Below are 27,243 nucleotides of genomic sequence, written 5' to 3'. Positions count from 1 at the left end.
AGCTGCATGGATGAAGAAATTCATCGACGACTTAGGAGTAGTCCCTTCCATTCAGGACCCTCTTGAGATCTTTTGTGATAACGAGGGTGCGATTGCTCAAATCAAAGAACCTCGTGCTCACCAAAAGACCCGTCACAATGAGCGGAGATTCAACTACATAAGGGATGAAGTTGAAAAGGGAAAGATATGTATTCACAAAGTTCACACAGATCTTAACATAGCGGATCCACTCACGAAGCTCTTACATGGATCAAAACATGCAGGACATGTTTGTGCTTTAGGGCTTCGATATTCTAGTGATTGGTCATGATCTGTTTTAAGTATTGTAACGGAACGAAATTATTCAAACTCATTAATATAATTATGGTATTAATTTAATTATGAGTCATGTTCCAATTTTGCATATTTTATCCATGAATAAACTATTATTCTAAATTCCGTAGTTGATCACATTTGTGGGAACAAGTGTGAGGTTTAGACTATTATGAACTTGGATTGGTATACATTCATAGGTTGAATGTGGGGCAGGGTTGCTACCAAGGTTCATAGATATTTGTGAGATACAAATATTGGAAGACCCGCTCTCAAGATTTACTGCATGGAGCCTTTGTGGTTGATCACATGTAATCTTGAGTAAAGGCGAATATCATCGTATCCTCTGACCTGAGATACATATTGGGTCCTGATATTCACCGAGTATTATGCCTTGATTCTTTCCTTCGCTATTCTGAAATATGGTAGTACATAAGGAAGAGCTCAGGTATAATACAAAGTGTGTATCTAGGACGTATGTAGTCAAGATGGAATTTGTCCCTCTTATTCGTTGAGAGTCAGATGTCTAAGGCCTGCTAAAGTTAAATCTATAAGAGAGTGGTCACTCTGTATCTCTTGGATTTAACATGACATCTAGGACAAAAGGATGTGATGAAAGATTCACCTATTCATATTCGAGATGGGAACTCGAAAGGGATGATGTTATTGAATGGCACAAAGTCATAACATATTGGGGGTGTTGGACGGTCGTTAGGTGGTATCCATCACTTGCATTAATTTCTTATGTTTCTCGTGCAAGTGGGAGATTGAAGGTATTTCGTATGCCCGAGAGACATATTAAATTAATGTGGCTAACATGTTATGATCCAAGTCGGGTCATACCCAACATCAAGCTTACCGACACCTTATAAGTATTTAATCTTAACGATAGGTTCGTTAAATAAATACGCGACACTTGGATTTTAGAAAATGGGTTTTCTAAAATATAACCACTTGAGATAAATTACTTGGATAATTTATATTTAATTATTTATAGGTTTAAATAATTATGTTGTGTAATATTTTATAAATTGGTTTGTAAAATGCAAGTAACTTAGCAATTACAAATTTTATATAACATGTTTTATATAAATACAAAGGTATTTTATACAAGATATAAAAAATAACAATCTTGTTATAAAAAAAGGGATGGGGGACGGTTTTGTTTCAACCAAGGAGTCTCCCATACTTGCTTTTGTTTACTTTCAAGAACACACATTTATCAAGTGCATGCTAGAGTTCATATACCAAGGAATTTGACTCAAGTATTCAACCAAGAAGTAAAAAAACTCTCTCACTCATTTCATACAGCTGCTGGCCGAATTTTTTATAAAAAGAGAGAGGGTTTTGAGCTTGGCAATCTAGTTCATTAAGTGTCAAAATCCTAACCAAAGTAAAGGTGGTGTTGGTGCACAAAAGGCTTGGGGTATGCAACACTTGAGGCTTCAAGTTAGAGGCTAAGTTCATCAATAAGTTCATTAACTTTCTGCTCAAATCAGTGTTGCTGCTGATTGGTTTATTCAAGTGCAAAAGAAGTGGTTTCAAGCTTGGATAGCAAGGTTATAAAGGCTTAAAGGTTCAACCAACTCAAGGGTGTGTTGAAGCATTATTTCTTCATCATCTTCTTGCATCAAAACAGCCCTTAAACTTAGTTTAAGGAGGTATAAAACACTCTTCCTTCTCTTGTTAATATGTAAGCATAATGTTCACAACTTGATCTATGGGATTTAGCTTTAATTGGCTTAAAGTTCAACAAGTAAAAATTGATAATTACACGCTTCCGTTTATAATGATTCTTAAAAGGTTTTAAGATATATGAACTTGTTAAATCCCAACAATTACCAACTACAATATTTGAATTGCTAGAATTAGAATAAGAAGAGAGTTTACCTGATGCATTACTCATATGCGATGACGCGCCCGTACCCATGTACCAATTGTCGTTCGCAGTCAATGGACATGGTATGGAAAGCATTGCCAAGATCAGGTGGAGTTAAGCCTGTAGTTGAAGCAGCATAGGCTTGAGAAGAACGTGGTCCTACGATGCCAGCTTGTGGAGTAGCTGATCCAGAATTATTTGCATTGGGCTGAATCCATGGGGCTGAAGAGTAGGGACATGACGGATAGGCCCAAGGTTAAGGTGGGCCGGCCCAATAATTAATAGCCTTAGGCACTGAGTTGTAACTCCAAGGTGAATTTGTCCACTGTTGCGATCCACGTCCATAATTAGAATGCGAAGTGATTCTCACACATCAATTTTTGATCCATACACACTTTTGTATCATAAACTTATAATTATACCCCAGGTTAGTATAGCAAGTTGAATTTACATCAATATAAGTAAGGGTATAATAGTAAGTTAGTGTGTATGGACCTAAAAAATGGTGTGTGAGGAACACCTCCTAATTAGAATTAGGGTTATTTCCCCAAATAGACCAGTACCTCGTCCACGAGTTTTATCCCTCGACTGCGACCCTTGCCATGCTATTGTACTTTCGAAGAGCTTCGCTCATGCTGGAGGGAGCATCCCCACTTAGTGACCGGTCCGCTAGTTCACGCAAATTCGAAGAAATTATCACGGACGAGCCACATGCAGAGAAACTTGCACGTGTAGTTCTAGACTCTGGACGTCTGCTTCAACTTCAACCCCTTCTAGGACCTCAATATGAACGCGAAGGATCGTAATCATCTCGTTTTGGCTCCTGAGAGAGAACGATAAATAGGCGATGCACCATCCTTACTGCTACGTACGTTGACCTTGACTTGACAGATTCATCCAATTGAACCCAAACTTAAAGGAGGACCACAAGCTCGGGGCTCGACGAAAGAGAAAGTTTCGGCATTAAGAAAATGTGGTTAGCTGTGGAAAGAAAAATTAGGATTGCGATAGGTGTTATTGCTGGAAGAAAACGAACGGCGCCAGCACTTGAGGCGATGGAAGCAGATTGATTGTTTGGATTTTCTGGTCTCCTCAAGGATCAACTTCGATCAAGCAGTATAGAAATCAGAGAGTGGAGTTGTTTGTTGAATCATCATGGCAACCCCATCATAACTCTCGTTGAGACCACAAGTTGAAGAACCAATCAGTTATCATCAATTGTTGTTCCCACATTAGCCATCTGATCAGTGATGGACTTTAAATCTTGACAATATGCAGTCATTGAAGAGAATGTATTTGTGAATTGATGTTCAATGTAAATTGCACGTTGCATCTTGTTATCTTGAAAATTATTGGCAACATAGGTTCAAGCCTACTATGCAATTGCACCAGGTGACAAGATTGTGTATAAGAGATCATTGGAAATAGTTTCATAAATCCATTATAGGACAAGTGCATCAATTCGTGCCCACTGCTCAGGGTCAGTAGTTACACCAGTTTTTGAGGAGGAGGAAGAGTCGACTGCAGACGTGATAATATGATCAAGAACGTTGTATGGTATAGAATGTATCTTAAACAATTCAGCTCAGGAGATATACTGCCCGTTGTCCCTCTTAAACAATTCAACCGTGGAGATTACATGTTGTCTATCTAAAGAGTAATAGGGATCTACACATGTTTGTGACCGTAAGAGCTGGGTGGATTTTTGATATGCCATTGTTGATAAAAGAAATAAGAAAACTAAAGAAAAAAATGTGAGAGAAGGGGGTGGTGAGAGAAAGAAGAGGCTCTTAGGTTTGGCTTTGATACCATATAAGATATTAATATATGTATTCTCATTAATATAACATCTTTTATATATGGGAGATTACAAAGACAATATATGAAAAGTATATGTTTAATACAATTAGGACTTATCACTTTGACTTCCTACGCAAGTTATGACTCCTATTATATTGGAATTAGACTATATCTATAATATGTCTATTACACATCTTTCAGAAAACTAAATAACAATAACAATAACAATAACAATAACAATAACAAAACCCCATCTCACATGTGTAGGGTATGAAGGAGGTGAGATGTAGACAATCCTTCCTCTATCCTAAAAGGATAAAGAGAAGTCTCTCTCTGTTCGACGGAAAAAAAAGATTGCTTCTAAGAGGACCTCCGGCCATTAAGTAAGAAAAAATTCTAAAAATAAAAATAAAATATAAAAATAAAAAATGAGACGCTATGAAAATGGTATAATCAAATTTCCATGAGTTTTAAATCCTGTCTGGAATTCAATTTAGGCTCTAAGCGGCAGTTAAATCATCAATAAATTAAATTGACGCTTTCAGAAAACTAAATAGTTAGCTATATAAATAGTTTTTCTTATGGGTTAATTCATAAAAGTAAACAAAAAATAGAAAATAGGGGTATTTTAGTAATTTTCATATACTTAACAGCTGAGATCTATAATTTAAATCTGTATATGCAACAAATTTTGTATTTTTGGACTGTTAATACATAAAGTGAAGTTCAAGCACTGAAAATGTTAGACCAACCATGCAACTAAGTCTTAATTTATCAAACAAATATGAGAGGAGGCTTATGGGAAATATTAGTAAGAAAGTGATTACTAGCTATCAGGGCTGTCTCAACAATTTAAAGATCCTAGAAGAAAATAAAAATTGGTCCACATATACGTTAAAATTTTTTACTACGCATAAAAAAAATAATACTCCAATTTATCTATTTATTTACTTATATTGTATTTAACTATTAAAAATGGAATATTTTAACTTTAATTGACAATTTTTTATTTGATTTAATTATATATATTGAAAAAATATTTATATATTCAAAATTTTGTACCCTTCAAAATTTTTGGGCCCTAGCCCCTAGCCGGTTACCTATCTTGCCTATGCTCGAAGACACCCCTGCCGGCCATTTGCATTCATGCCTTTCAAATCAGTCACTTCTGCAAGTGTGTTCTGCCATTTCTCAATTTTACGAGCTCTATCCGTCTTCTTCTTTTGATCTGTTTCTTCTTCCATCTTATGTTTATGTTCTGGCATGGCAACTCCAAAGCTGCTATGCTGCTTCCTAACATCGGTGGGCTCCACATGATAGAAGATGGGGATCATGTTGAGAAAAGCGACACCGAATTATAGATACTCGAAATAATGACAATAAAGGAACACCAATCTTTATATCTCTTGTAATTAGGATATTAATACTCACAACTCTCTATTTATCTACTAGAATACAAGATTGAAGAATGAATATGGGATGCATTTTGAAGCTTGTATCACCCTGTATTTAAAGCAAAATGGAATGGCATCATGGTATATATTTTGTAGACAGCTTGTTTGGTGAGATATGAAGATTCACAAAAGTCTTCAAATATTTCGGCTAGATTGTAAAACATGGTAGGTGATTTAGCCAGCCATCCACCAACCAATTTATTATTCAACTATCCACCAACCAATTTATTATTTCAACAATTTCCCACTTGAAGATTCGATTGAAGCTCAATCAATCTTCACACGATTATCCTTCCTTGCCAATGATGTTGCTTACGTTTCCGCTAGGCCGCATGAGGAACGGCACCAAATAAACTTGTCACGGTTGATTGACTCTGTTAGAAAATTGGCCACATTGTCTTCAGTATGAATTTTCTGCACATCCACAGTTCCTTCTTCCAGTTTCTCACGAACGAAGTGATACTGAACTCGTATATGCTTTGTCTTTGAATGAAATGTTGGATTCCTTGCAAGATGCAAGGCACTCTGGTTGTCACAAAATAGAGTGATATTCTCTTGTTTGTGCCCGAGTTCCTCCAACAACATCTTCAACCATACTGCCTCTTTAGTAGCGTGAGTAGCTGCTACATATTCTGCTTCTGTTGTTGATGTCGCCACAACTGACTGCAGTTTTGAAACCCAGCTTACTATTCCACCACAAAGTGTGAAAACATATGCAGTGGTAGATTTACTTTTATCGATATCACCTGCATAATATGAATCAACATACCCTTTGACAATAAATTTCGGTTCCCCATAACATAATGCAACATCTAAGGTTCCCTTGATGTATTTAAGGATCCTCTTTACCGCATTCCAATGCTCTTTACCAGGATTCGCCATGTACCGACTAACTACCCCCACTGCATGTGCAATGTCTGGTCTTGTACATATCATTGCGAACATTAAACTTCCCACTACTGATGCATACGGTACTCGAGACATCTCCTTCCTCTCGTATTCACTGCTAGGACACATAACGGCGGATAACTTGAGACTAGTAGGAAGTGGGGTTGAGATTGGCTTACTATCTTGCATATTGAAACGCTCCAAGATTTTCCTCAAATAATTCTTTTGAGAAAGCCAAATCTTCCTATAATTTCTGTCTCGGTGAATTTGCATCCCTAGAATCTTGTTTGCAGCACCCAAGTCTTTCATTTCAAACTCCCTAGCCAATTGAGCCTTCAGCTTATTAATACCATCTTTGTTGGGGCCTGCAACCAACATGTCGTCTACATATAACAGCAAAATGACAAAATCATTGTCCCCAAACCTCTTGAAATATGCACAAGGGTCTGCATAAAGTCTGTTATATTCAAGGCTCATTATGAAAGAATCAAATCTCTTGTACCAACATCTCGGCGCCTGTTTGAGACCATACAGAGATTTCTTTAACCTGCAAACCAAGTTCTTTTTTTCTTGTAGTTCAAAACCTTCTGGTTGAAGCATATAAATTTCTTCTTCAAGATTTCCATGAAGAAATGCAGTTTTCACATCTAGCTGCTCTAGATTCAAATCAAATGTAGCACACATCGCTAGAACTACTCGAATTGTTGTAAGTCGAACCACAGGAGAAAATATTTCATTAAATTCCGTACCTTCTTTCTGAGCATATCCTTTAACCAGAGTCTTGCACGATACCGCTCCACTTGATCATCGCCATTTCGCTTGATCTTATACACCCATTTATTTATAATAGGTTTTCTACCTTTCGGCAATGGCATAAGTTCCCATGTTTTATTTTTATGAAGAGCTTTAATTTCTTCCTGCATAGCCGTCATCCACCGAGATGCATCTGAATGATTTAGTGCCTCGCGAAGAGTTGTTGACTCTTCTTCCTCTGTTAGAAGACAATATGCAACATTGCTTTTCATAATATAATCTGAGTGCCACCCTGGACGTTTCCTTTCCCGATTAGAAATACGAGTCGCCGGAGCTTCATCAACGACTACTTGATTTTCATCGTGCTCTGGTACTGCTTCAGAAGAATCTTTATGAAATTCATTACCCACCTGTATCGGTATAGTTTCTTTTGAAGTGCTAACATCTTCAAGATCTTTGTCTTCTGTAAAGACAACATCTCTGCTGATGACTACTTTGTGGGCAGTGGGGTCCCACAAGAGATACCCCTTAACTCCATCAGCATACCCCAAGAACAAACACTTTCTGGACTTCGGATCCAACTTTGTCGTTTCTTGAGAATTGTACATTGCGTACACAGGACTTCCAAATATATGAAGGTCAGAATAATTAACTGGTTTTCCAGTCCACATTTCCATCGGCGATTTCAATTCAATTGTAGTTGATGGTGACTGATTTATCACGTAACAGGCAGTATTTACTGCTTCTGCCCAGAATGATTTTCCCAAGCTTGCAGTTGCCAACATCGCCCTTGTTCTATCTAACAAAGTTCTATTCATCCGCTCTGCCACTCCGTTTTGTTGAGGAGTGTATGCCGTCGTGAATTGCCTTTTGATACCTTCTTGTTTGCAGAACTTATCAAGTTCATCACCAGTGTATTCTCCTCCATTATCCGTCCTTAAACACTTGATCTTTTTACCAGATTCAAGTTCAACCCGCGCTTTGTAAACTTTGAAAACTTCAAACACATATGCCTTCCTCTTGATTGGGTACACCCAACATCTCCTAGTGTGATCATCAATAAATGATACAAAATACTTTGCTCCTCCTAGGGATTGAACTGGTGTTTGCCACACATCAGAGTGAACCAATTCTAGAACAAATTTAATTCTAGAATTTGATGTGTTAAACTTCAGACGATGCTGCTTGCTGATTACACAATGCTCACAAAAAGGTAGCGATACCTTTGTAAGACCAGGAATAAGATTTCTTTCAACAAGAATCTTCATACCTTGTTCAGACATGTGTCCAAGCTTTTGATGCCATGTCATAGCAACTTTATCACTTGAACTATTCGAAGCAACAGATGCTTTCGATTCCTGTACCGTCTCGCCTTTTAGAATGTATAAATTAGCACCCACCTTTTCTCCTTTCATAAGTACAACCGCGCCTTTCTTGATTATCATGATCTTGTCTTGTATCTCCATCTTACAACCAAGATCATCTAATTGTCCTAAAGACAATAAGTTCTTCTTCAAACCCTCCACGTGTCGTACACCTTGAATAGTACGAACTGTACCATCGTGCATCTTCAGAATGATATCTCCGATTCCAATGATCTTTAGTTCATGATCATTGCAACTGTATACAGATCCTCCTGAGATACGTTCATATTGTTTGAACCATTCTGTTCTAGAGGTCATGTGAAAAGTAGCTCCCAAGTCAAATAACCAGACATCAACAAATGTCTTTCTTCCTTCATTTGCTACAACTGCCTCACTAACCAAAGCAGTCCCATCATCTGAAGTGCTTGCAATATTTCCTTGAGGATTTGAGTTATTTAAACTCCGACAATCCTTCTTCAGGTGACCTTTCTTGCCACAATTGTAGCATGTATAGGTCTTCTTCTTTTTAGACTTCGGTTTACCATGATTGTGACTCCCACTTGGGCCACGTTCCGTTGATCTCCCTCCTGACACCACCAAGGCCTCCATTTGTCGTGAACCGGCCTGTTTGTCCTCCTTGTTATTGCGCCGATTTTCTTCTTCTAGAATAGCAGCCGCAACTTCATCATAGACTAGATACTCCGAGAGAACATTATTGGTTAAGTTAATAATGAGTTGATCATACGAGTCAGGTAGACTCTGGAGTAAAAGTTCAGCACGTTCTTTTGGCTCTATATTGCAACTTAATGAAGCGAGTTGAGAAAATAGAGTATTCAAAGAATTAATGTGCTCATTAACTGAAGTAGATTCATTCATGCGTAGCGAATAAAGTTTCCTCTTAAGGAATATCTTGTTGTGGAGTGATTTGGTCTCGTACAATTTTACGAGGTGATCCCAAATCTCTTTCGCCGTCTTCTTTTCTTCAATGCTAGACAAAACGCCATCTGCTAGTGCCAGATGAAGATTTGCGATAGCCTGGCCGTCCATCTCTTCCCATTTTTCATCAGTGACTTTGGCGGAACGGCATGGCCGCCAAACACTTATCCTTTCTCAGGATAGCTTTCATCTTTAGTTTCCATAACGTGAAGTTACTCCCGTTGAACTTTTCAATTTCAAATTTCGTAGACATTGTTATAATTACAATCTTCTTTTCGACAATACTATTTTTCGATAAATAGTACCCACGGAAATTTTATCTTATCGAGTGAAAATAATCTTACTTATTTTCTGATGTGGACGATCCACTCCCGTGGCAACCACAGAGCATACGATAAGTAGATTAATACACACTAGATATTAGACCTTAGCTCTGATACCACTTGTTGAGAAAAGCGACACCGAATTATAGCAAACCGCTAGTAATACTCGAAATAATGACAATAAAGGAACACCAAGATTTAACGTGGAAAACCCCAATAGGGTAAAAACCAAGGGCAAGGAAAGAAACGTTTCACTAATAAGAAAAATAGGAATTACACTTTCTCTGTAAGTACAAGGATAAGTATCAATCTTTATATCTCTTGTAATTAGGAGATTAATACTCACAACTCTCTATTTATCTACTAGAATTCTATTTATCTACTAGAATACAAGATTGAAGAATGAATATGGGATGCATTTTGAAGCTTGTATCACCCAAAATGGAATGACATCATGGTAAATATTTTGTAGACAACTTGGTTGGTGAGATATGAAGATTCACAAAAATCTTCAAATATTTCGGCTAGATTGTAAAACATGGTAGGTGATTTAGCCAGCCATTCACCAACCAATTTATTATTCAACTATCCACCAACCAATTTATTATTTCAACAATTCACAATATGTTTGGCGGTCTTGCATCGCTCAGGGATCAATACCAGTTCATCAAGGAACCATGTAGATGAAGCATAATTCTTTGACAACACAACGATTGAAACACTAGACGCTTTAATTGCGCTCTCCAGTTCCGGCTTAAGATCTTCCCCAGTTCGGATCTCTTCGTTATCCAAAAAGGTATTGATATTGGCATCCAGCAGAGCCTTGTATAGATGATCGGTGAAACTAAGACGAGTGTCAGCACCTCTAAAACTTAGAAAGACATCATAAACATGATTAGGAGTTGTGAAAGTAGATAATGATTCTTTTGAAATTTCAGTGAGAGTAACCATGATGAACAATCACAAATGTACATGAGTTGTAATAAAAAAAAGGTCACCTTTCTCGAAGTATGAGGAAGATTAGGTTTAACTGCAGCAGCAGCAGCAGAATAAAAAGAATAATGTCTGGGTGTAGCAGCAGAAGCCGCCATTGATTTCATCTTCTTTGTTAAACATTCTTTCATGAATCTAGATACACTCCTACCTGCCATTCTTCTTCTTTGAACAAAATTAGTCAAAAAGATGAGATTTTTGGGTGTTCAGCTTATAATTGAATTGGGAAATTAAGAGACTTTGGTTGGTAGTTTGTTTGTTATGAGTAGAAAGAAAGTGATCAAAATTAATACGAAATTAAGGGAATGAATGAGTTTTATGGTTTGTTTGATGGATGTGATATTTGATATCTTCTGAAAATCTTGTTTGTTTGTTGTTGAAATACATTTTACCATTTGCATACTGTATCTTCAAAACAAAATAGTTAGAAGAAGAAATATGTTTTACTTTTTTTGGAAGTGTCTAATAAGATCAATCTACAGTTCTAATTAATAATATTTTGGCTACCATTCTTTGGATCCACCAGAGGACACACCCAAGATCATAATTCATATATCACATATTTGAAAGATTATATATTCGACCATGAATTACTAACATACGTAACATATTGTCATTATTGGTTAATAGAAACAGAGATTATCTAACCCGTTCATTATGAGCAATAGATGATAATTTTAGGAACATCATCAATCATCAGATTTCGATTTACCTTTAACCCTCAAACATCATGACCACTACACTGCTTACACAAAAAACAGTTGAAAATTAAAGTTTCGTGATCAAATTGTACATATGATCAGAATATTCATCCTCGCCAGTCACTCGTGTTACCAAAAGCTTGAAACTGACCATAATACAATTCGCACGATTACCGGCAGTCTGCACCAACTGCATCATAAATTGACTTGAAGCCGTCTCTTTCTAAACAGTGTGCAAGTTCATCCTACAAAGCAAGAAAAAAATTGATAATACATGATAAATCCACAAATCAGCTTGCATTATACATTAACAAGATTGTTAACGATGCAAATTGAGTCAAAAGTCATCCTAAAACCACCTGATAATTTAATTCATTAACAGGATTATTAATGAAGTAAAAACGTTGTACCAATATCTGAAATGCTAAGCCTTAATTATGGGCAAAAAGTGATTCAGGTCAAGCCACGCTGTTTCAACTTTTTCCATAATTTATACATTTTGATAAATAATCCAACCCACCCATCTTGCTACCCCAAATATATGCCTCCAAAATACTACTATAACATATGGTCCTACTCAGACAGACGTTATTGAGCAAAACGGGACAGGTTAGTCACTAAACCGAATAGTCGGCTGACTAGTCAGTCTACGTTTATAACACTAGGTGCAGCATGTGACCACACACACACACACACACACACAGCATCATCATACCTTAATCTGAGGTATGAGGGAAGGTCCACCATAAGCAAACGCAGAATAAATCTGAACAAGAGTTGCTCCTGCTCTTATTTTTTTGTAAGCATCCTCACCACTAAATCAAACACACACACATTTGGTAAGCAATCAGTCCAGTAATGTTGTTACAATCATAACTCGGTACTCGATAAAAGTAGATACAACCAGACACGAACCTGCTGACACCTCCACAGCCAACCAAAGGTATTTTTCCCTAGAAACAAAGTAAAAATTCACAGATAGCCTTTCGAAACGCATAAAAATAATGGCAAACAACTTCTCATAAATTCACTTTAGTAGCAAATATGGGATGAAACATGGATAGCATACAAGGACATATTACAAAGTGTAAGCAGTGTTGAGAAATATAAGGTACTGTGCTCTAGGGGTATTACTATTAGAGACAGTTGTTAAGGTAAGATATATTTAGAATTTTCTACCACATAAAAAAGGTTCCAGGTCTAGGATATTATTAACTAACTGTTCAGATTTTTTTTTTTTTTTTTAAATCGTTACTGTATGTGAATTTGAGCATTTACTAGTTTACATTCCAAGTGTAGTCGAACTGATTTATGCGTCAACTTGGGATCCTTTAAAACAATATAAGTGTAGTCAAACTTACCAAAGAAGTCTTCTATATTAGACAGGCACGATACTCTTTCAAACTTAAAAGAGTGAAAAAAAAAATTGTCATATTCAATCACTGTGTGGCAGACGATAAAAAGGTAACATATTAAAGGTTGCAAATCTCGCTACTCGAGGAGTACTCAGTCAGGACTTTATAGGGAGTACTCGGATGTTGACTAAGTTTGACTTTGACCGAGTTTTGACCTATTTTCCGAGTAATCCCGAGTTGAAAAAACGGAGTACTCGCCGAGTAATTCCGAGTTCTGAAACCCTGAACATATTTTTAGACAACTGTAATGAAACCATGTAACGAAACACATCTACTACAAAGTCAATTGTACCTTTGTTAGAATATACATGTCCTTCAGGACACCATTTGACAAACTGAAAAGGGGCTTCCCACTTAGTCCACCACTTTCCTCCGACACAGGATTCATTTGTACAACTTCTGGTCTTGAAATGGTTGTGTTTGATATAATCTACATGAAGCAAGAAAGGTTTTTAACTGCATATTACTTGATTCCTTATTTTCTTAGCAACAGTATCATAACCATTTGTTTCCTATATAACATATATATGTATATGGATATGAATAAAGATACATACCAAACCATCCAAGTGGAGATCAAGAGCAACCTACAATGTAAGAGTGAAATGTGTAAAAATCCCAATTTCTGAAAGAGTAAGTCTAGAGTTGCAAATATAAATTAATACCGCTGCAATATCTTCAAGATCTTGTCTAGACAAGTCAGGAGCAATTTTAACAAGCAATGGAGGGGGTCCTTCTTTACTCCATTGCATTTTGTCACGAGCTGCTTGAACCTTTAATAATTATAAAAAAAAAAAAAATGAGATGAATCTTCACCCTTTTATATTTGAATTTACGATATAATAAGACTAAACAAGAAGTCGGATTAAAAGTCATACCTTTTCAACAAGGTCCTTTAACTGTTTTCTTCCTTGAAGCTGGCGGAGTCCGGGAGTATTGGGCGATGAGACATTAATTACCTATACAACAATTAAACAAATTGTAACAACCCAAACCAACACCCGACAAAAACCTTGTGAAAATACGAAATAAAAAAAAAAAAAATTCTGTTGCAGACCATCGGCGCGCCGCGCCATATGGCCCGCGCGCCGCGCCATATCTGGCTGTCCCCGGGACTTTTAACCGCGAAAAGATTGACTAGTTCCCGGCACTTTTAGACAAAACGCTTTTTACCATACAACCAAATATGTAAAACTAACATGTTTCAAACATAAAATTAAAGTTTTACAAGCGGGGCCCACACGACCCAAATTACAAGTTTAGTACAATTTAGGAGTTTCGACCACCAAAAGTTTAAGTTCCAAACTACACAATGAGCATGGCGTTTGGGATTAAACTACCCAACTATCGGTCAAACTCCGAGAGCTACTAAAACCAAAAGCGTCCCTTAGCAACAAGCGGGATCCCTAGTCCAAAACGATGCCCTTACCCTTATCCAACACCGAACCTATAAAAGTGGTAAACAACGAGAGGATAAGCAAAGCTTAGTGAATGCAATAATTACACATACATATATATCGCCCATCTATTTGCAATCACAACACAAGATACCTCGTACGAAACGTGTAACACAAAAGCATGTCATCAACCTCAAACACTTACCAAGTCATACAATAACATAACCGAGTTAGCATATACTCAACACAACCATAAATAATTTAGCATGCTAAATATCAACAAATCTTAATATGGTTAACCATGACGCTATGGTGCTACCGGCTCGTGGTTCACACCATACGCATTGAGTCTCACTCGTTTATAGTGCTACCGGCTCGTGGTTCACACTTCGTTTATAGTGCTACCGGCTCGTGGTTCACACTCGATGCTACCGGCTCGTGGTTCACATCAATTATTTTATAGTGCTACCGGCTCGTGGTTCACACTCGATGCTACCGGCTCGTGGTTCACATCAATTTACACACATGCTATGGTACTACCGGCTCGATGGTTCATACCATAACACCCACAAATAAACACGCCATATACACGAATGCATAATTATTCCACTCACCTCAAAATCTCTTGGTGAAAGATAACCGAGCTTGAACACTTCAATGTAACGCACCTATTACATTTATCACAATATCAAAATCACAACTCGAGTTGGTCAACACTCTAAAGCTCACTCCTAGTGTTAATTTGACCCATGGTGCAAATCCGACCCATTTGCACCCTTAACCCTAAAATCGGGTTAACTCATCACAAAACCCTATCATTAACCAAAGTAGGTTCATTACACATTTTAACACTAGTTTTAGGCTTCAACCACACATATTAATTAGCTTAGGTTCATTTTGACCCATTTGACACTTTCAAAGTCAACCTACCCATTTTGGGTCAACCACTAACCCATTTACACCCATTTACATAAGTCATGGTGTTCTAGCAATTTTACTAGCTAATTAGGGTTCTCTAACAACAAGTAACTCTTCCAAACCCTAGTTAACCCAATATTGAGTCTACATGACTCAAATTACCCTAGAACACCCAAAACACTAACAAAATGGGTTTTATGTTCATCTTCACCCCAAACCCTAGCCCTAAATCAAATTAAACAAAGAAATTAAGATTAGAGCATACCACAACTATCACAACGAAGCTAGAGGGAAGGCGAACAACTTTAATGCTTGGACTTAAGCAAGAAACCTTCTTCTTCTTCTCCAAAATGGGGTTTCCCTCACTAAAAGCCACTCTCTCTCTAGAATTGATTTGGATAAGTGTTGGTAGTTGTGGAAGGAGTAAATGAACTCCCCAAAACCGATCTAAGGCATTAAATCCGGCCTCCAAGTGATTTTACCAAAATACCCTCAAAATATCTAATTTAAAAGAAAGAGAGAATCTGTCACAGACAGATGGCGCGGCGCGCCACCAGGCCGCGCGGCGCGCAACTCTCCCAGTCCAGCTCCTTTTGCCTTTTTAAATATATACAACCAAACCCCGATTCGAGTACCGCACAATACACTTATATACACATGTGTACACTTCAATTATTCGGGTCTTACAACTCTCCCCCACTTATTCGGATTGCGTCCTCGCAACCCAAGCCGCATGACAAGAGGGAAGATACACTAACACGAACTCTTCGGGTTCCCAAGTGAACTCGGAACCCTTGCTACGCCGCCATTGGACTTTAAAAGTCCTCACTTCTTTATGTCTCAACCTCTTAACTTTCTCATCGAGTATGGCGACCGGTTCTTCGACATATTCCAACTTGTTGTTTAGCTCGATCTCGTCTAAAGGCATCCATAAGGAATCATCCGCAAGACACTTACGGAGGTGGGAAACATGGAATGTATTATGGATCCCCGCAAGCTCTTCGGGTAATTCCAATCGATATGCAACTTCGCCAACACGAGCTAAAACCTTGAATGGCCCAATAAACCGAGGAGCTAACTTTCCCCGTTTTCGAAATCGAATAATACCCTTCCATGGCGAAACTTTAAGCATCACCATGTCGCCTTCTTGAAATTCGATCGTTCGCCTACGTTTGTCGGCATACGACTTTTGCCTATCTTGAGCCTTCTTCAAATGTTCCCGAATAATATCAATCTTGTTGTTCGTCTCCAAAACCAAATCGGTACTCCCGATCTCTCGTTGACCCACTTCTCCCCAACAAACGGGAGTTCGACATCTACGCCCATAGAGCATCTCATACGGTGGCATCCCGATACTAGTATGATAACTATTATTGTACGAGAATTCCACCAAAGGCAAATGCTCGTCCCAACTACCACCAAAATCAATAATGCACGCCCGTAACATATCTTCTAGAGTTTGGTTCGTACGTTCGGTTTGACCGTCCGTTTGAGGATGATACGCCGTGCTCAACTTCAATTGCGTACCCATATCTTCATGAAACTTTTCCCAAAATCGAGATGTAAAACGGGTATCTCGATCCGAGATAATAGATATAGGAACCCCATGACGAGCGACCACTTCCTTGATAAACAACTTAGCCAAGGTCTCCAAAGATATTGCTTCTTTAATGGGAAGAAACAAAGCGCTTTTCGTCAACCGATCAACTATAACCCAAATCGAATCATATTGAGTCCTCGCCGTCTTAGGTAACTTAGTGATGAAATCCATGGTAATGTGCTCCCATTTCCACTTCGGGATCTCTAACGGTTGCAACTTACCATACGGCTTTTGGTGCTCGGCTTTAACTTGCAAGCAAGTAACACATCGCTCAACATATTTCACAACATCGCGTTTCATGCCCGGCCACCAATAGTCTTTCTTCAAGTCGTGATACATTTTTGTCGCGCCCGGATGAATAGAATATTTTGACTTATGTGCCTCGTCAAGTAGCACCCGTCGGTAATCACCCATCTTAGGCACCCACACCCTTCCTTGAAACGACAATAAACCCCGCGGGCCCATAGTAATGAATTCCGATTGGCCCACAATTCGCTCCGCATGCTTATTGTGAACATAAGCCTCTATTTGATCTTCACCCATCTTTTCAAGAAAGTCGTTAGTGATAACCAAACGTAACGATGCTACACGTATCGCCGGATGTTGAGTCTTTCGACTTAACGCATCCGCGACCACATTCGCCTTACCCGGATGATAAAGTATCTCACAATCATAGTCCTTCACCACATCCATCCACCTACGTTGACGATAATTCAAATCTCTTTGAGTGAAAAGATGTTTCAAATTTTTATGATCCGAATATATCGTACACTTGACACCATACAAGTAATGGCGCCAAATTTTCAACGCATGCACAACCGCCGCCATCTCTAAATCGTGAGTCGGGTACCTCGTCTCGTGCTCCTTTAATTGTCGAGAGGCATAAGCAATGACTTTACCCCTTTGCATAAGAACACACCCGAGCCCATTTAAGGAAGCATCACAAAAAACTACCATATCTTCGACACCTTCCGGTAACACTAACACCGGAGCCTGACATAACTTCTCTTTTAACAATTGAAAAGCAATTTCTTGCTCGTTCTCCCAAACAAACTTCGCATTTTTCCTTGTCAATTTCGTCAACGAAGAAGCGATCTTAGAAAAATCTTGGATAAACCGACGATAATAACCGGCCAACCCGAGAAAACTCCGGATTTCCGTAGGCGTAGTCGGTCGTCTCCAACTCTTCACCGTCTCAATCTTCCCCGGATCCACTTGGATACCGCCTTCGTTCACAATATGGCCAAGAAATTGGACCTCTCTTAGCCAAAATTCACATTTAGAGAATTTTGCATACAACTTCTCCTTTCTTAATGTCTTCAAAACTTCACGCAAGTGACGTTCATGTTCGTGCATACTTTTCGAGTAGACTAGTATGTCGTCAATGAACACAATGACCGACTTGTCCAACATAGGTTGGCACACCCGGTTCATAAGATCCATGAATGCCGCCGGTGCATTCGTAAGACCAAAAGGCATAACCACAAACTCATAATGCCCATAACGCGTTCGGAAAGCCGTTTTCTCAATGTCTTCCTCACGGACCCGCATTTGATGATAGCCGGACCGTAGGTCGATCTTAGAGAAATACGTCGCGCCTTGAAGTTGATCAAACAAATCGTCAATCCTAGGTAACGGATAACGATTCTTGATCGTCACTTTATTTAACTCACGGTAATCGATGCACATACGCATACTACCATCTTTCTTCTTCACGAATAAGACCGGAGCGCCCCACGGCGAAGCACTCGGTCGGATAAAACCTTTCTCAAGCAACTCTTGAATTTGATTCAACAACTCTTGCATTTCCGTTGGTGCTAAACGATAAGGAGTTTTAGCGATGGGGGTAGCCCCCGGAACCAACTCAATGCGAAACTCGACTTGTCTTTCCGCCGGAACACCCGGTAACTCATCCGGAAAAACGTCTTCAAACTCATTAACTACCGGAATTTCACGAATAGGTGGTGGCTCATTACGAGTATCAACAACATGAGCAAGGAAAGTCATGCCACCGGTAACAACGGAACGACGCGCCCGTGCAAAAGTGCATATCGGCACCGTTCTTCTTCTCTTATCACCATGAATAATCATTTCTCCCCCACTTGGGGCCTTAACACGAATAAACTTGTCATGGCATGCAATATCGGCTCTGTAATGATCGAGCCAATCCATACCAACGACAATATCAAAATCGCCCAAGGTCATTGGAATGAGATTAATTTTAAAAGTTTCGGCACCAAAAACAACATCACAATTCCTACACACATCAACCACTAGCACCGTCTTGCCGTCCGCTATTTCGACTTCTACCGGACGACTTAACTTAGCTAATGGTCTATCAAGTTTAGGCACAAATTTAGGAGAAACAAACGACAAATTTGCACCGCTATCAAAAAGAATTCTCGCCGGATTAGAATTAACCATAAAAGTACCTGAGACAACTTCGTTCGATTGTTTGGCTTCATCATTAGTCATCAAATAGTTGCGACCCCTAGCCGTACCCGCCGCCCTCTCCAACCTTTTCACATTATCATTTCGCAAGTCGGGACACTCCGGCTTCTTATGCCCCTCCTTGCCGCAATTAAAGCAAGTAACCTTGGTCGACGCCTTAGGACATTCGCGAGCCATGTGCCCTCTTTGATTACAATTAAAGCAAGTGGGTCCAAAACTCCCGGAACCACCCTTCTTCGCACTATTAACGCTCTCGGCGCCTCTTTTGGACTTCTTGTTTGAAAAATTCGAATGGCTCGATCCTTCAAACTTCCTTTTCGAAAAAGTAAAATCACTCTTCCTAGGCACCTCCGGCTCAAAACCCCGAGCCAACTCAAACAATTCATCAAAAGTCTTAGCCATACCCCGGCTAATCTTGCTCTTGTAGTCGGCATTCAAGGTACGATAAAAATCTTTCATAAGCTTATGATCATCACCCACATACTCCGGGCAAAAACGAGTCTTTGCCAAGAATGTAGACTTGAGGGTAACTAAATCCATGGAACCTTGTTGCAAATGATGCAACTCGTCCCGGATTCGATCAAGATCGGATGAAGTTCGGTATTCCTTGAAAAACTCTTTCTTGAACTCCTCCCATGTCAAGTCCATGCATTGCTCTTCGCCATACAAATTGATTTTATCATCCCACCACAACTTGCCCTCTTCACGTAACATGCTAGACCCAAACCTCGTCTTCTTCTCGGGAGGACACTCCGCGGTACGGAAGGCCCCCTCGATGTCCGAAATCCAACAAGTACTTTTCAACGGATCCCTCACCCCATTAAACGTCGGAGGTTGAGTATCCTTAAAATTTTTGTAGTGGAAGTCTCTCTTTCCATCACCCCCTTCACCTCGAGGATAAATGTTTCTAGCATCAAGGGCCTCTTCAATAGTGGCCTTCATTCGTTCGTTTATCATTTCGGTCACTTGCCCATTGACCGACTCTTGGAAGACCTTTCGAACGTCCGCAAAAAAATCCGATTTCAACTTCTTAAAGACGGCCTCGACCTTGGTCGAGAACTCGGCGTCTTCACTTGTACTTCCGTTATCGTGATCGGGACCGTTTCTCGTCTTCATTCTATAAAACGAATTAGCTTAAACCACGAAACGAAAGGGCAATTATACACAATTACATACATATACGCCTCACTACCCCATCTCGCTCAACAATCGTCGTACATTGCTTGTTTGGCCCGATTTGCACCCGTAGTAATGGTAGCTAGTCATTACTACGCGAGCACGTCGCGCTAACTCGCTAGTACAACGTCCATCTCGCTTGATGATTGCTAAACACAACACAAACAAATAGCGCATGATTAGTTCACATAAACCTATGCACTAATCATTCCGATCCGACCCAAAGTCCTACAAGTCCCGCATAATCACGCACACAAAAGTCTAAGTCTAGGCGCCTATCTCAAGTCACCTAAATCCCTTAGACCATGCTCTGATACCACTTGTAACAACCCAAACCAACACCCGACAAAAACCTTGAGAAAAAACGAAATAAAAAAAAAAAAAAAATTCTGTTGCAGACCATCGGCGCGCCGCGCCATATGGCCCGCGCGCCGCGCCATATCTGGCTGTCCCCGGGACTTTTAACCGCGAAAAGATTGACTAGTTCCCGGCACTTTTAGACAAAACGCTTTTTACCATACAACCAAATATGTAAAACTAACATGTTTCAAACATAAAATTAAAGTTTTACAAGCGGGGCCCACACGACCCAAATTACAAGTTTAGTACAATTTAGGAGTTTCGACCACCAAAAGTTTAAGTTCCAAACTACACAATGAGCATGGCGTTTGGATTAAACTACCCAACTATCGGTCAAACTCCGAGAGCTACTAAAACCAAAAGCGTCCCTTAGCAACAAGCGGGATCCCTAGTCCAAAACGATGCCCTTACCCTTGTCCAACACCGAACCTATAAAAGTGGTAAACAACGAGAGGGTAAGCAAAGCTTAGTGAATGCAATAATTACACATACATATATATCGCCCATCTATTTGCAATCACAACACAAGATACCTCGTACGAAACGTGTAACACAAAAGCATGTCATCAACCTCAAACACTTAACAAGTCATACAATAACATAACCGAGTTAGCATATACTCAACACAACCATAAATAATTTAGCATGCTAAATATCAACAAATCTTAATATGGTTAACCATGACGCTATGGTGCTACCGGCTCGTGGTTCACACCATACGCATTGAGTCTCACTCGTTTATAGTGCTACCGGCTCGTGGTTCACACTTTGTTTATAGTGCTACCGGCTCGTGGTTCACACTCGATGCTACCGGCTCGTGGTTCACATCAATTATTTTATAGTGCTACCGGCTCGTGGTTCACACTCGATGCTACCGGCTCGTGGTTCACATCAATTTACACACATGCTATGGTACTACCGGCTCGATGGTTCATACCATAACACCCACAAATAAACACGCCATATACACGAATGCATAATTATTCCACTCACCTCAAAATCTCTTGGTGAAAGATAACCGAGCTTGAACACTTCAATGTAACGCACCTATTACATTTATCACAATATCAAAATCACAACTCGAGTTGGTCAACACTCTAAAGCTCACTCCTAGTGTTAATTTGACCCATGGTGCAAATCCGACCCATTTGCACCCTTAACCCTAAAATCGGGTTAACTCATCACAAAACCCTATCATTAACCAAAGTAGGTTCATTACACATTTTAACACTAGTTTTAGGCTTCAACCACACATATTAATTAGCTTAGGTTCATTTTGACCCATTTGACACTTTCAAAGTCAACCTACCCATTTTGGGTCAACCACTAACCCATTTACACCCATTTACATAAGTCATGGTGTTCTAGCAATTTTACTAGCTAATTAGGGTTCTCTAACAACAAGTAACTCTTCCAAACCCTAGTTAACCCAATATTGAGTCTACATGACTCAAATTACCCTAGAACACCCAAAACACTAACAAAATGGGTTTTATGTTCATCTTCACCCCAAACCCTAGCCCTAAATCAAATTAAACAAAGAAATTAAGATTAGAGCATACCACAACTATCACAACGAAGCTAGAGGGAAGGCGAACAACTTTAATGCTTGGACTTAAGCAAGAAACCTTCTTCTTCTTCTCCAAAATGGGGTTTCCCTCACTAAAAGCCACTCTCTCTCTAGAATTGATTTGGATAAGTGTTGGTAGTTGTGGAAGGAGTAAATGAACTCCCCAAAACTGATCTAAGGCATTAAATCCGGCCTCCAAGTGATTTTACCAAAATACCCTCAAAATATCTAATTTAAAAGAAAGAGAGAATCTGTCACAGACAGATGGCGCGGCGCGCCACCAGGCCGCGCGGCGCGCAACTCTCCCAGTCCAGCTCCTTTTGCCTTTTTAAATATATACAACCAAACCCCGATTCGAGTACCGCACAATACACTTATATACACATGTGTACACTTCAATTATTCGGGTCTTACACAAATGTAATGTTAAGCGTAATTGTATAAGTTTGAATTATCAGAAACAGAACAGGGTAAATATAAACCATTTGGAAACCCACGAAATTCAGATGAGAATATATCGAACAATAATCATTTCTTAACGAACTGCTTAAGCAGCAGACAAGAATATACGAAAGAGTGGACTAAGAAGGTAAAGAGGGTACAAGGTGAATAGAAACAGAGAAGGCTACAACTCAAAGAATGAAAAAATCAAGGCTCATTTCCATGCATTGTTAAGCACCTAAAAGAACAAAGATAAGGATGGTTATAATCTATGAACACTTTGAGACCTAAAACTTAAGACAAGACACAAGTTTGCATATATCTCTAACTTATCAATAATCACTAGAGAATACTACCCAAACTCAATCACAACTCTATACATGCGAGTTTGAGAAAATAATCAAGCTTTAAGGTCTGTATTCGAGCTAAATATATCTTAGTCGAAGAATTAATAAAATACAGCCAAGACATTTTGTTAACTTTAACAAAAGGTGTAGATCGGCAGGAGTTTCCATTGGAAACCCACCTGTAAGAGTCGGATGCCTGTAAAATACTTCCACCGAATACCCTCATGTAGCAAGAACGAGTATCATCACGCTTTGTCAAGAGTGGGACTCAAACCTGCGCCCATTTTGGCAAAGGCTTCCACATGGTGGGCCCAGCTTCTAAGGCAACGGGTACCACTCACTCACTGAGCTATTAGCTCGTTGGTAGAATTTGTTAACCTTTAAAGCAATGGAAGTAGAATTTCTATTACAAAAGAGCAGTTTATTAATATCACCAGTAAATTTAGATAAGTAACTCAAAAAATGAAAGAGAAAGTTATTGCTAAGATTGTGCATTAGGGTACTAATCGGAAAAAATCTACCTAAATCAAAATTTAACTAGGCGCGCAGGTGCAATAACATGCAGGTGATAGAATATTTTAAGCATTAGTTAAACAAAGAAGCTACCAAGTAGTCAGCATACTGTCCTAAAGCATGTACACCATGTGCATAGTCTGAAGCAGCATCTTCAGTGGTTTTGTTCTTTCCGATATTAACCCCGACAACGCCTGGACCCGCTTTCCCTCCTTGTTTAAATTCATAGTACGCACCCAACCGTTTCGAAGCAGCATTTATTCCTTCGCCATTGAATCCACACCTATTTATAATAGCACTGCCCACAAACACAATCATCCCAAACATAAGCTTTATACAGTACAAAGGTATATGCAACAAGAAGCAAGGTTGCAAAAATCACTACTTGGGGAGTACTCGGTCAGGACTTTTTGGGAGTACTCAGCAACTCGGGAGTACTCGGATGTTGACTAAGTTTGACTTTGACCGATTTTGGCAGAGTTTTGACCAGTTTTGAATGTTTTCCGATTTTGACCAAGTTTTGACCAAATTTGACTAAGTTTGACCGATTTTGACTAAGTACACCCTGATCTGCCAAAACCGAAAACCGAGTACTCACCGAGTAATTCCGAGTTCTGCAACACAAACAAGAAGTTAGTTATTATCAATCATTATTGTAAGTAATGAACAAGAAAAATTAGTTACTACCCTTGCTCTCTTAATCTAAACATACGAGGCTTCGGATTGCCTTCTTGTGGAAGTGGAGTTACGGATCCAACTTCTACAAAACCAAACCCTAATCCGAGTAAACCGTCAATAGCCTCTGCATTTTTATCGAAACCAGCAGAGAGTCCTATTGGATTGGAAAACTTCCTTCCCCAAACTTCAAGTCTGAGAATCGGCTGATCGGCCCGCTTTTCTTTAGGTATCAATCCCCGAGCTGCAGCAGATATAGCCAGACGATGAGCAACCTCTGGATCCAGCAATGCGAAAACCGGATTGGCTAGTTTTGATGCTGTAAATAGCCAGCCACTGCAGAAATATACATCAGGAATCTTCGTATAGTTTACACTTTTGATAGATGTGCTAATAGAACATCATATACCAACAGCACATGTATTTATATTTCCTGAAACCAAGCATGAAATTTGTACATTACACCTAACACATAATGTATGGTGCTGCTTAATGAAGACTATTTAGTTTCTCACTTTCTTGGTGGTTACACCTGTTGAGTATATATAGCGGGGGTATTTCTATATGGTAGAGTCGAAGACATGAGAAAGACACAACAAACACACACACACACACACACGGGGAAGGTAATTGAAAGAAACGAGTAACTACTCATTGGATCATGTATATTCTATGTAAACCGGCAAAAAAAATCTTAGGTTGTGAATCATGATAGCTTTTAGGTTGTGAATCATGATAGCTTTCCGCTTATGATTGCTATTTCGATCGGTGATCATGGTTCGTTATTTACGCTTCCACACTAGAGTACTCGGGTAGGTTCCGAATCCTTTATTTCTTTTATAATAATGTAGAAACTGTCAGCAGATATAGCATATTATCCAAGCGTTATGTATCAAGTCAAGATCTTTATAGCAGAGTCAGATACGTTATCTATAGATTATTATTTGTTCTCAATATTATATCACCTACATCCCAATTGAGTTCAATGGTCATTATTCAACAAGTCATGCATGAACTATAAAAATAACTTCTTTTTCCAGTTCTTTTACTACTATTATTTTTAATGGCAAGGTCATTGTACTTGTAATCATTCTAAAAATTGAAAGCTAAACAACTATCTATGCATTCAAATTACTCCTTATTACTTACTGATAACTGGTTACCACCTTTCCCCTCATTTACCATATCTTAAAGAAATAGTGAAATAACTAAGTGATTTTTTGAGGAGTGTGATGACAATAAACTGCATTAACCCGTTAAAAAATAGCCAAGTCAACTGTCAACAACTTATTATTAGTTAGTCTTATGAGCCAGTTATTAATGACTTGATTATTATATTTAACATAGATAGACTTACCCCTTCAGGTCTTCAGAAACAAAAAATAATAAATAAAACATATGATATATCATATTGATATTTTTGAAGACGTAGAATGACCATAGAGTGGATTAACCCACACAAGAAGCGCACTAAAAACAGTGAAGCATAAATAATACTAAAAGACTCTACCCTAAAACATAATCAAATTAAATACCTGAAAGTTGCTTCATCTATGGTACTCACATAAGCTCCTCCAACAAGGCCGATGACAGTTCCTGCAAGCAATCTTTCCTATAGTTTAACATAACTACGATTTAGTAACTCGCTGACCTATACCTTCTCATAACTACAATACATGCTGTCAAAGATTGTTATAATCTATACAAAAAAAAACACACGCATTACACAATAACATCTTATATTATTGGCGCGATTTCACCATTTACTAGCTACAAACCTTGTATTCTCCAAGCATTTATGTAGTTAAGTCCATTTAATAAAATAATACTCTGTATTCATTTACCACAAAAATTTATTTTTAATTTAACTACATATCAAAGTTAAAAAACTTACCTTAAAACTTGCATTTATCTGATTAAATTGAACTTTGTATCTCAACTATTCATTATCCAACACTTAAAAATGTTCACGCATTATTCCTAAAACAGTGGTTTATCTTTCATCTTCAACAAGAAGTTATCAATTTCTTCTACACAATCAGCTATGGAAGCTTATATCATCAAATTCAATGTGAGATGTATTATATAAATTATTACAGTAGTGTGTATTTTAGCATACACTTAAACAATACTCTATCAAATATAATTAAAAAAATTTACCATTCGTGAAGAAGGAGAAATATTAGGTTTAGCAGCAGCAGCAGCGGATGTTGAAGAGTAAAGCCTGGAATTTGAAATTAATTTTGAAGATCGTTTCATGAATCTGAATGCAATTCCCGCCATATTTAAGTAATTTCGGCAAAATGAAAATCCGATTATGTTCTTCAAATTTTATGGTATGTGTTTATGTAAAACCCTTCTGCTTTATATTACTCCTAAAATTTTGGTATTATTATTATTATATATATATATATATATATATATATATATATATATATATATATATATATATATATATATATATGGGGCACTAATTTTATGGTTTTGTGTTTGGGAATGATTCTCACACACACTTTTTTGATCCTCACACACCAATTGAGTATTATTAGAAGAGTAAAAGGTTAAAATAAGTGTGTGAGGATCAAAAAAGTGTGTGTGAGAATCATCCCCTTTGTGTTTTTAGGACATTGATATTTGAATATAATTTTTTAAGGTCACCCAAATTTATCTTTTGTGTTCATAGATCACTCATATATTAAAGGAAAAATTGTTTGAAAATGCAATCAACTTTCATCAAATTCCTATTGTATGCATCTAACTTTCATATCTCCTATTATATGCATTCAACTTTTATGCATTTAAGTACTTGTAACTCAAGTAACAGGTCAATATATAAAAAAATTACGTAATTGGTCCCTCGACTTAACGTGCATTAAATTTTTTGTTAAGTTTTCATCTTCATCTTCCTCCCAAATTTCTCTCAAATTCATCAATGAAAACCACTAATTTCCCAAAATAAACCAAATACTTCGTAATA

At 38.4% G+C, this 27,243-nt stretch overlaps 1 protein-coding gene across 4 annotated transcripts; it reads right to left on the bottom strand.

The window, feature by feature from the left end:
* Window positions 1–11,318: 11,318 nt before the first annotated feature.
* Window positions 11,319–26,580, bottom strand: LOC139843694 (dihydroorotate dehydrogenase (quinone), mitochondrial-like). 4 transcript variants are annotated; one of them, XM_071833827.1, is made up of 13 exons: window positions 26,427–26,580; window positions 25,802–25,878; window positions 24,676–24,699; window positions 24,279–24,602; window positions 23,685–23,889; window positions 21,132–21,149; window positions 13,697–13,777; window positions 13,484–13,591; window positions 13,376–13,405; window positions 13,111–13,248; window positions 12,319–12,356; window positions 12,119–12,218; window positions 11,319–11,648 (listed from the first exon to the last, which is right to left on the bottom strand). In XM_071833827.1, exons 1-13 carry the CDS (start codon window positions 26,547–26,549, stop codon window positions 11,574–11,576), a joined length of 1,341 nt encoding a protein of 446 aa, XP_071689928.1. In that variant the 5' UTR covers window positions 26,550–26,580; the 3' UTR covers window positions 11,319–11,573. The 4 variants fall into 4 exon arrangements, with proteins under 4 accessions (XP_071689928.1, XP_071689929.1, XP_071689930.1 ...); XM_071833828.1 differs by lacking the exon at window positions 21,132–21,149; XM_071833829.1 differs by lacking the exon at window positions 24,676–24,699.
* Between the last annotated feature and the right edge of the window lie 663 nt (window positions 26,581–27,243).

Source organism: Rutidosis leptorrhynchoides, chromosome 4 (genome assembly GCF_046630445.1).
Source record: "Rutidosis leptorrhynchoides isolate AG116_Rl617_1_P2 chromosome 4, CSIRO_AGI_Rlap_v1, whole genome shotgun sequence".
In the NCBI taxonomy this organism is placed as follows: Eukaryota; Viridiplantae; Streptophyta; class Magnoliopsida; order Asterales; family Asteraceae; genus Rutidosis; species Rutidosis leptorrhynchoides.
The sequence above is the reverse complement of the archived record's forward strand: the minus strand, read 5'-3'. Positions and strand labels throughout refer to the sequence as shown.